At 49.9% G+C, this 10,715-nt stretch overlaps 2 protein-coding genes across 2 annotated transcripts; both read left to right on the top strand.

Moving 5' to 3' along the window:
- Window positions 1–1,007: 1,007 nt before the first annotated feature.
- Window positions 1,008–6,422, top strand: LOC131549412 (uncharacterized). The gene is made up of 3 exons (XM_058791564.1): window positions 1,008–1,130; window positions 1,214–1,263; window positions 1,349–6,422. The coding sequence occupies exons 1-3, from the start codon at window positions 1,102–1,104 to the stop codon at window positions 6,385–6,387; spliced, it is 5,118 nt and encodes a 1,705-aa protein (XP_058647547.1). The 5' UTR covers window positions 1,008–1,101; the 3' UTR covers window positions 6,388–6,422.
- Window positions 6,423–7,026: 604 nt separating this feature from the next.
- Window positions 7,027–9,230, top strand: wu:fi42e03 (mediator of RNA polymerase II transcription subunit 12). Its single transcript, XM_058790980.1, has 3 exons — window positions 7,027–7,041; window positions 7,086–7,729; window positions 7,776–9,230. Exons 1-3 carry the CDS (start codon window positions 7,027–7,029, stop codon window positions 9,130–9,132), a joined length of 2,016 nt encoding a protein of 671 aa, XP_058646963.1. The 3' UTR covers window positions 9,133–9,230.
- Window positions 9,231–10,715: the final 1,485 nt, after the last annotated feature.

Below are 10,715 nucleotides of genomic sequence, written 5' to 3'. Positions count from 1 at the left end.
AAACAGGGGGAGGAGACTGAAAGAAACTCCAGGGGTGTATTCCAGAAAGCAGGTTATGTGACATACCCGGATATGTTTGAGGATAAGTGAGCGGATAACCTCAGCTTTCGGTTCCAAAATCGGAGGTTACTTTGAGGGTATGTAAGTAACCATAGCAACTTGATCTCTGAAGATAACCTGCTCCGGAGCAGGTTATGTTCCAGGGTTAGTTCACTTCAGGGCTATCAGAGCAAGTATGATCTACTGACGAGCCTTCAGTGGGCGTGACAGATAGCGCACAATATTATGTATTATTACAATACAGTTATGTATATAGCCTACTAATATATATATATATATATATATATATATAGTTGTATGCTATTTTAATGATAAAGCGCTAATATAAGTAATAAATAAGGTTAGCCTATATATTGCTCTAATATGGTTATATTTTATTGGCATATATAACAGTTATCTGTATAAATTATAAAACACTATTATGAAAATGTAATGTTTAATTTATTATATTAGCCTATATATATAGGCTAATATAATAATATAATTTATTACATTTTATATTATCATCTCACACATGGATCGGCATTTTCTCTAATGTATTTCTATAATAAAAATACATATCTGATATGACTTAATATATAATTAGCATCAAACAGACAATATAATTCTTATTCTCAAAGAAAATCATAATGATCAAATGGCCCGACTGACCGACGAGCTCCGACGCCGATTCAACATGTCGATTCGGCCGAAAAAAAGCCGACGAGGACCAACTTCAGCTGACGGCGCAGAACACACTGAGAAAACTTAGTCGGCCGACGAACAAAAACTGCCCTGAAACAAGCCCCTGAACAGTCAATAAACTGTTGCTCACATGACTCAAAAATAAAACAGAAGGTGAGAACTATAACACCTGAACCTAATAATTGTGTATCACAGGTTTCCATGACAACTGATTGTCAGGAAAGAACTGGTAATTGGCAGGTGCAGGCACTATAAAAGGACCAGTTCAGTACCACTAATGTGTTTGTATCTAACATACTTTATATGATTTTGTAGTGGTGTTGCTGAGGTAGGGAACTGGTGTATTTCTGGTTGGATATGGAGGATACCACTAGACGACTCTTAAGGTATGATGTCATCTCATAATCTTTGATTTATTTTTGTTTGGATGTTTTTCTGTCAAATACTGAAGACCAGTTTTGTTTTACAGTTTTTCTCTGGCCCTTCTCAGTCTCTGTGTCCATGGTCAAATTGGAAGTGGTAAGTTTTATTCAGTCACGTTCTATAATCCAGGTTTATCAACATGTCCATTTAATTTTTGCTTTTTTACTCCACCCATCCCTAGCTGATGGCTTTATCAGCGGTCAAGGTTATCCTGGATACTATGAGGCTGGTCCCCTTTTGCAGGATGATGTGGAACACCAAAATTCCAGCTGGTATGGCCAAGGAGATGTATCTGATCCCATCAAGCCTCTAGGAGCCAAGAATATCACTTACAGTACTGCAGTTAAGGATGTATATAGCAGTGTAAGTTATAATCCTCAAACTGGCTCTTCTGGTTCTGGTCCAGTTATAAGTGTTTATACTGTTGGTTCTGATGCCAATGCTAGAAGTCAACTTAAAGGCTCTCTGAAATCTTCAGCTGGTAGTGGCAGTCTTGTTTATGGTTCTGTGGCGACTGCACTGGGTACAAGTGTGAGCAGTGAGTCTGTACCCCAGCCAGCACAGCTCAGTTCTCAAACTCTAGTGCAAAATGGTAATGAGTCTGTAGTGTCTCGTACCCAGCAACTAATGCAGACCAGCTCTCAGTCCAGTGGCCAACAGCCCTTTGTCAAGCCCCAGAAAGGTAGACTTGTACAAGTTGGTTCCAAGCTCTTTTCTGGTACCAGGCCAGTCCAGACTTCAAGTTCCAGTTTGGTCTTAAAGCCTTTGCAGCGACGTAATGAGTCCTCCCTACCTGGTTACCAGTTAGTGCAAGGCAGCTATGGGTCACATGAGTCCAGAGTTCAGTCCAGCAGTGTGCAACCAGCACAGGCAAGCTACCAACCTGTGGCCCAGCCCAGCGCCCAACAGTCATCTCAAGCCAGCAGCCAGCACTCTGAACAAGCAGTCTCTCAGCCTGTGGACCAGTCTAGTGGCCAACAATCAGCACAAGCCAGCTACGAGTCTCTGGCCCAGCCCAGCTTTGAACATATGGCGCAAGCCACTTCACTGTCTGTGGACCAGTCCAGTGTCCAGCAGTCATCTCAAGCCAGCAGCCAACGTTCTGAACAAGCCTTCTCCCAATCTGAGGACCACTCCAGTGGCCACCAGTTAGCACAAGCCAGCTACCAGTCTGTGGCCCAGCCAAGTGTCCAAGTGCAAACCATCTCGCAATCTGTGGACCAGTCCAGTGGCCATCAGTTAGCACAAGCCCAGCCCAGTGTCCAACAAGCAGTCTCTCAGTCCATGGACCACTCCAGTGTCCACCAGTTGGCACAAGCCAGGTATGTGGCCCAGCCTAGTGGCCAAAATCCAGGACAGACCGGATACCAATCTGTCTCTCAGCCTAGTGGCCTGCAGTCAGCACAAACCAGCTACCAATCAGCACAAGCATGCTACCAGTCTGTGCCCCAGCCAAGTGGCCTGCAGTCAGCACAAGCCAACTACCAATCAGCACAAGCTCGCTACCCATCTGTGCCCCGGCCCAATGGCCAAAAACCAGGACAGACCCGATACCAATCTGTCAATAGACCCGATATCAATGCACAGCCTAGTGGCCTGCAGTCCACACCAACCAGCTTCCAGTCTGTGCCCCAGCCAAGTGGCCTGCAGGCAGAACAAGCCAGCTACCAGTCTGTTCCCCAGCCCGGTGGCCAAAAACCAGGACCGGCCCGATACCAGTTTGTCTCACCGCCTAGTGGCCTGCAGTCAGCTCCAACCCGCTGCCAATCTGTCCCCCAGCCTAGTGGTCTGCAGTCAGCACAAGCCAGCTATCAGTCTGTGCCCCAGCCAAGTGGTCTGCAGTCAGCACAAGACGACTACCAATCGGCACAAGCTCGCTACCCATCTGTTCCCCGGCCCAATGGTCAAAAACCAGGACAGGCCCGATACCAGTTTGTCTCACGGCCTAGTGGCCTGCAGTCAGCACCAACCAGCTACCAGTCTGGGCCCCAGCCAAGTGGCCTGCAGTCAGCACAAGCTCGCTACCCATCTGTGCCCCGGCCCAATGGTCAAAAACCAGGACAGGCCCGATACCAGTTTGTCTCACGGCCTAGTGGCCTGCAGTCAGCACAAGCCAGTTACCAATCAGCACAAGCTCGCTACCCATCTGTGCCCTGGCCCAATAGCCAAAAACCAGGACAGGCCCGATACCAGTTTGCATCACAGCCTAGTGGTCTGCAGTCAGCACAAGCCAGCTACCAGTCTGTGCCCCAGCCAAGTGGCCTGCAGTCAGCACAAGACAACTACCAATCGGCACAAGCTCGCTACCCATCTGTGCCCTGGCCCAATGGCCAAAAACCAGGACAGGCCCGATACCAGTTTGTCTCACGGCCTAGTGGCCTGCAGTCAGCACCAACCAGCTACCAGTCTGTGCCCCAGCCAAGTGGCCTGCAGTCAGCACAAGCCAGTTACCAATCAGCACAAGCTCTCTCCCCGTCTGTGCCCTGGCCCAATGGCCAAAAACCAGGACAGGCCCGATACCAGTTTGCATCACAGCCTAGTGGCCTGCAGTCAGCACAAGCCATCTACCGGTCTGTGCCCCAGACAAGTGTCCTGCAGTCAGCACCAACCAGCTACCAATCAGCACAAGCATGCTACCAGTCTGTGGCCCAGCCCAGTGTCCAAAAACTAGCACAAGCTGTTTTGCAGTTTGTGGATCAGTCTAGTGCCCACCAGTTAGCACAAACCCAGCCCAGTTTCCAACAACCAGCACAAGACGTTTCTCAGTCTGTGGACCAGTCCAGTGGCCACCAGTTAGCAGAAGCCAGATACCAGTTTGTGGCCCAGCCCAGTGGCCAACAACTAGCAGTCTCTCAGTCTGTGGACCAGTCCAGTGGCCACCAGTTAGCAGAAGCCAGCTACCAGTTTGTGGCCCAGCCCAGTGGCCAACAACCAGCACAAGATGTTTCTCAGTCTGTGGACCAGTCCAGTGGCCAACAACCAGCACAAGAAGTTTCTCAGTCTGTGGACCAGTCCAGTGGCCACCAGTTAGCAGAAGCCAGCTACCAGTTTGTGGCCCAGCCCAGTGGCCAACAAGCAGCACAAGAAGTTTCTCAGTCTGTGAACCAGTCCAGTGGCCACCAGTTAGCAGAAGCCAGCTACCAGTTTGTGGCCCAGCCCAGTGACCAACAAGCATTCTCTCAATCTGTGGACCAGTCCAGTGGCCACCAGTTAGCAGAAGCCAGCTACCAGTCTGTGGCCCAGCCCAGTGTCCAACAAGCAGTCTCTCAATCTGTGGACCAGTCCAGTAGTCACCAGTTAGCACAAGCCAGCTACCAGTCTGTGGCCCAGCCAAGTGACCAACAACTAACACAAGCCGTTTCACAGTTTGTGGACCAGTCCAGTGGCCACCAGTTAGCACAAGCCAGGTATGTGGCCCAGCCTAGTAGCCAAAAACCAGGACTGACCCGATACCGGTATGTCTCGCAGCCCAGTGGCCTGCAGTCAGCACATACCAGCTACCAATCGGCGCAACTCGGCTACCAGTCTGTGGCCCAGCCCAGTGACCAACAACTAGCACAAGCCGTTTCTCAGTCTGTGGACCAGTCCAGTGGCCACCAGTTATCAGAAGCCAGCTACCAGTCTGTGGCCCAGCCTAGTGTCCAACAACCAGCACAAGCAGTTTCACAGTTTGTGGACCAGTCTAGTGCCCACCAGTTAGCACAAACCCAGCCCAGTATCCAACAACCAGCACAAGAAGTCTCTCAATCTGTGGACCAGTCCAGTGGCCACCAGTTAGCACAAGCCAGCTACCAGTCTGTGGCCCAGCCCAGTGTCCAACAACCAGCACAAGCAGTTTCACAGTTTGTGGACCAGTCTAGTGCCCACCAGTTAGCACAAACCCAGCCCAGTATCCAACAACCAGCACAAGAAGTCTCTCAATCTGTGGACCAGTCCAGTGGCCACCATTTGGCAGAAACCAGCTACCAGTCTGTGGCCCAGCCCAGTGTCCAACAAGCAGTCTCTCAATCTGTGGACCAGTCCAGTGGCCACCAGTTAGCACAAGCCAGCTACCAGTCTATGGCCCAGCCCAGTGACCAACAAGCAGTCTCTCAATCTGTGGACCAGTCCAGTGGCCTGCAGTCAGCACATACCAGCTACCAATCAGCGCAACTCGGCTACCAGCCTGTGCCCCAGCCTAGTGGCCTGCAGTCAGCACATACCAGCTACCAATCAGCGCAACTCGGCTACCAGTCTGTGGCCCAGCCCACTGACCAACAACTAGCACAAGCCGTTTCACAGTTTGTGGATCAGTCTAGTGCCAACCAGTTAGCACAAACCCAGCCCAGTGTCCAACAACCAGCACAAGAAGTCTCTCAATCTGTGGACCAGTCCAGTGGCCACCAGTTAGCACAAGCCAGCTACCAGTCTGTGGCCCAGCCCAGTGACCAACAAGCAGTCTCTCAATCTGTGGACCAGTCCAGTGGCCAACAGTTAGCACAAGCCAGGTATGTGGCACAGCCTAGTAGCCAAAAACCAGGACTGACCCGATACCAGTATGTCTCGCAGCCCAGTGGCCTGCAGTCAGCACATACCAGCTACCAATCAGCGCAACTTGGCTACCAGCCTGTGCCCCAGCCTAGTGGCCTGCAGTCAGCACATACCAGCTATCAATTAGCGCAACTCGGCTACCAGTCTGTGGCCCAGCCCAGTGACCAACAACCAGCACAAGCAGTCTCTCAATCTGTGGACCAGTCCAGTGGCCAACAGTTAGCACAAGCCAGGTATGTGGCACAGCCTAGTAGCCAAAAACCAGGACTGACCCGATACCGGTATGTCTCGCAGCCCAGTGGCCTGCAGTCAACACAAGCCCGCTACCAGCCTGTGCCCCAGCCTAGTGGCCTGCAGTCAGCACATACCAGCTATCAATCAGCGCAACTCGGCTACCAGCCTGTGCCCCAGCCTAGTGGCCTGCAGTCAGCACATACCAGCTATCAATCAGCGCAACTCGGCTACCAGTCTGTGGCCCAGCCCAGTGACCAACAACCAGCACAAGCAGTCTCTCAATCTGTGGACCAGTCCAGTGGCCACCAGTTAGCACAAGCCAGCTACCAGTCTGTGGCCCAGCCCAGTGACCAACAAGCAGTCTCTCAATCTGTGGACCAGTCCAGTGGCCAACAGTTAGCACAAGCCAGGTATGTGGCACAGCCTAGTAGCCAAAAACCAGGACTGACCCGATAGTATGTCTCGCAGCCCAGTGGCCTGCAGTCAGCACATACCAGCTACCAATCAGCGCAACTTGGCTACCAGCCTGTGCCCCAGCCTAGTGGCCTGCAGTCAGCACATACCAGCTATCAATTAGCGCAACTCGGCTACCAGTCTGTGGCCCAGCCCAGTGACCAACAACCAGCACAAGCAGTCTCTCAATCTGTGGACCAGTCCAGTGGCCAACAGTTAGCACAAGCCAGGTATGTGGCACAGCCTAGTAGCCAAAAACCAGGACTGACCCGATACGGTATGTCTCGCAGCCCAGTGGCCTGCAGTCAACACAAGCCCGCTACCAGCCTGTGCCCCAGCCTAGTGGCCTGCAGTCAGCACATACCAGCTATCAATCAGCGCAACTCGGCTACCAGCCTGTGCCCCAGCCTAGTGGCCTGCAGTCAGCACATACCAGCTATCAATCAGCGCAACTCGGCTACCAGTCTGTGGCCCAGCCCAGTGACCAACAACCAGCACAAGAAGTCTCTCAATCTGTGGACCAGTCCAGTGGCCACCAGTTAGCACAAGCCAGCTACCAGTCTGTGGCCCAGCCCAGTGACCAACAAGCAGTCTCTCAATCTGTGGACCAGTCCAGTGGCCAACAGTTAGCACAAGCCAGGTATGTGGCACAGCCTAGTAGCCAAAAACCAGGACTGACCCGATACCAGTATGTCTCGCAGCCCAGTGGCCTGCAGTCAGCACATACCAGCTACCAATCAGCGCAACTTGGCTACCAGCCTGTGCCCCAGCCTAGTGGCCTGCAGTCAGCACATACCAGCTATCAATTAGCGCAACTCGGCTACCAGTCTGTGGCCCAGCCCAGTGACCAACAACCAGCACAAGCAGTCTCTCAATCTGTGGACCAGTCCAGTGGCCAACAGTTAGCACAAGCCAGGTATGTGGCACAGCCTAGTAGCCAAAAACCAGGACTGACCCGATACCGGTATGTCTCGCAGCCCAGTGGCCTGCAGTCAACACAAGCCCGCTACCAGCCTGTGCCCCAGCCTAGTGGCCTGCAGTCAGCACATACCAGCTACCAATCGGCGCAACTCGGCTACCAGTCTGTGGCCCAGCCCAGTGTCCAACAACCAGCACAAGCAGTTTCACAGTTTGTGGACCAGTCTAGTGCCCACCAGTTAGCACAAACCCAGCCCAGTATCCAACAACCAGCACAAGAAGTCTCTCAATCTGTGGACCAGTCCAGTGGCCACCAATTAGCACAAGCCAGCTACCAGTCTGTGGCCCAGCCCAGTGACCAACAACCAGCACAAGCAGTCTCTCAATCTGTGGACCAGTCCAGTGGCCAACAGTTAGCACAAGCCAGGTATGTGGCACAGCCTAGTAGCCAAAAACCAGGACTGACCCGACCGGTATGTCTCGCAGCCCAGTGGCCTGCAGTCAGCACATACCAGCTACCAATCAGCGCAACTTGGCTACCAGCCTGTGCCCCAGCCTAGTGGCCTGCAGTCAGCACATACCAGCTATCAATCAGCGCAACTCGGCTACCAGTCTGTGGCCCAGCCCAGTGGCCAACAACCAGCACAAGCAGTCTCTCAATCTGTGGACCAGTCCAGTGGCCAACAGTTAGCACAAGCCAGGTATGTGGCACAGCCTAGTAGCCAAAAACCAGGACTGACCCGATACCGGTATGTCTCTCAGCCCAGTGGCCTGCAGTCAACACAAGCCCGCTACCAGCCTGTGCCCCAGCCTAGTGGCCTGCAGTCAGCACATACCAGCTACCAATCGGCGCAACTCGGCTACCAGTCTGTGGCCCAGCCCAGTGTCCAACAACCAGCACAAGCAGTTTCACAGTTTGTGGACCAGTCTAGTGCCCACCAGTTAGCACAAACCCAGCCCAGTATCCAACAACCAGCACAAGAAGTCTCTCAATCTGTGGACCAGTCCAGTGGCCACCAATTAGCACAAGCCAGCTACCAGTCTGTGGCCCAGCCCAGTGACCAACAACCAGCACAAGCAGTCTCTCAATCTGTGGACCAGTCCAGTGGCCAACAGTTAGCACAAGCCAGGTATGTGGCACAGCCTAGTAGCCAAAAACCAGGACTGACCCGATACCGGTATGTCTCGCAGCCCAGTGGCCTGCAGTCAGCACATACCAGCTACCAATCAGCGCAACTTGGCTACCAGCCTGTGCCCCAGCCTAGTGGCCTGCAGTCAGCACATACCAGCTATCAATCAGCGCAACTCGGCTACCAGTCTGTGGCCCAGCCCAGTGGCCAACAACCAGCACAAGCAGTCTCTCAATCTGTGGACCAGTCCAGTGGCCAACAGTTAGCACAAGCCAGGTATGTGGCACAGCCTAGTAGCCAAAAACCAGGACTGACCCGATACCGGTATGTCTCTCAGCCCAGTGGCCTGCAGTCAACACATACCAGCTACCAATCAGCACAAGCGCGCTACCCATCTGTGTCCAGGCCCAATGGCCAAAAACCAGGACAGGCCCTATACCAGTCTGTGCCCCAGCTCAGCGGCCAATATGTGTCTCGGTCTGGATTCCAGCTCTTTACTATGCCAGAGCAGTCAAGTTATGAGTCTCTTTCCAGTTTTGGTTCCCAACCCCTAGAGCAACCCAGTAATGTACAACTTGCTTCAAGCTATGAGTCCGTGCAGCCTGACCTTCAGTATACAGCACCACTGCACTCCCAGACTACTCAAAACAAGCGCTTCTCACCAGGCATGTTGAGGCTGTTGCAACAAGTGAAGTCATAGCTGCATAGTTGATTAACATGTTCATTTAGTGTTTTGCTCTGGGTTTTTTGAAACAATAAATCCATTTATTAAACGGTGACTTGTGGTTTTTGGTGTTTGCTGGGTTCTTTTTCTGCATCAAGTCCGAAGAACTTTAAATGTGATCTATTTGGTCACATTTACCTCCTCTTCAATTTTCATCTTTGTGCTTAGTTTGTGGTTATGTAAGTGTCTTTTAAAAGCTCTTATCTTGTACTGATTACGACTGCTTCAGTCAAGGATTGATAACAGGCTGGTTATGTGAAAAATGGGGAAACTAGTTTCTGTGTCCTCTACACAAGTTGCTTGTTAAACCAGGTGTGATCAGTCTTGACTGGTCCCTGAAGCGTACGATCACACTGGTGTGATTAGAAGATTCAGTGCATCACCTCATCAACTGCTGAATTCAAATCTGCTTTCATGCTTTGGCTGGTGCAGAGCCAGATCAGATGCGCTGAGCACTTGTCATATCACAACTATTCTGTTTTCATCCATATAATGCTTATTTTGGGTTTCAGATGTTTAAATGCACATAAGTACTAGCAAAACCATGCATTTATAGTTTGTAAATATGTGCTTATGTCTATGGAAGCAACAATAATGTTTTATTGATATCCTATACAAATTGTGTAGATAACTTTAAAGTTTACTCTGCTCTTCTCCCAGTTTACCTGAGACTTTAATGTGTTTTGGGAGGAGAGGACTAATTTACATGTTGTAAATCCCACAGCTCAGATTCAGCGGGGACAAACATGGCGGCACCCATCACCCGGTATAGATCAACTAACACGGTCATTATAAAAGTGTTTAAACTACCAAATACATTTACTGTATTGACCCGAATATAAGACGACCCTGATTACAAGACGACCCCCCTTTTTCCAGATGTACCTTTTGGAAAAAGGCTTTTTAAAAAACCAAATCTTTTTTTTTTTTTTTTCCCGGTAAAACACATTTTTTCTTAAATTCTTTTCATATTGCATATTTTTCCTATTTTAATTTTTGAAAGAATGGTAAATACTGGTAAAATGTACCAACAATCGCATTTAAAAATATACACTTTTTTTTGATATACAATAAAAATAACAGGTAGCCCATCTGAGTTGTATAACATTTATGCTATCCATCTCATAGTAGGCTAGCCTACCAACATTTTATTAACAGTAGAAGTGAAATCTTATTGTATTCTTCAAATCTGGGTACTGTGTTTTAAAATCACTTACAGAGGAAGTTTGGTCCCATCAGTCTAACATGACAGTCGCGACTCATGCCGCTGTAAGCTTTTCTTTTTATTTTGTTTTCACTCGCGATCTTTACAACGCACATTACATTACATATTTCATGGCACACTCGTTTTACGCGTATTTGGCGCCACCTATTGTTGTGGGTGTATCATTGATATGTCTAGACCCTGAATATTGGTTCTGCAACTGATTCTTAGTTTTATTATATTTTATATAAATAATGGTCATTGTCAAAGTCATTCATTTGTGTAGGTGTACTGGTACTAAAATAAGTAAAATATTATATATATATATATATATATATAATATAGTAAAACATAA

This window comes from Onychostoma macrolepis, chromosome 11 (assembly GCF_012432095.1).
Source record: "Onychostoma macrolepis isolate SWU-2019 chromosome 11, ASM1243209v1, whole genome shotgun sequence".
Classification (NCBI taxonomy): domain Eukaryota; kingdom Metazoa; phylum Chordata; class Actinopteri; order Cypriniformes; family Cyprinidae; genus Onychostoma; species Onychostoma macrolepis.
Note: the sequence above shows the minus strand (reverse complement) of the source record. Positions and strands in the feature narration are given on the sequence as shown.

Excerpts from the sequence above, each read along its gene's own strand:
- LOC131549412 (XM_058791564.1), top strand. The coding sequence starts at position 1,102 with ATGGAGGATACCACTAGACGACTCTTAAG. Across the intron at positions 1,131-1,213 it reads ACCACTAGACGACTCTTAAG|TTTTTCTCTGGCCCTTCTCA; the intron begins GTATGATGTCAT and ends TTTGTTTTACAG. Across the intron at positions 1,264-1,348 it reads CCATGGTCAAATTGGAAGTG|CTGATGGCTTTATCAGCGGT; the intron begins GTAAGTTTTATT and ends ACCCATCCCTAG.
- wu:fi42e03 (XM_058790980.1), top strand. Across the intron at positions 7,730-7,775 it reads CAACAGTTAGCACAAGCCAG|GTATGTCTCGCAGCCCAGTG; the intron begins GTATGTGGCACA and ends CTGACCCGACCG.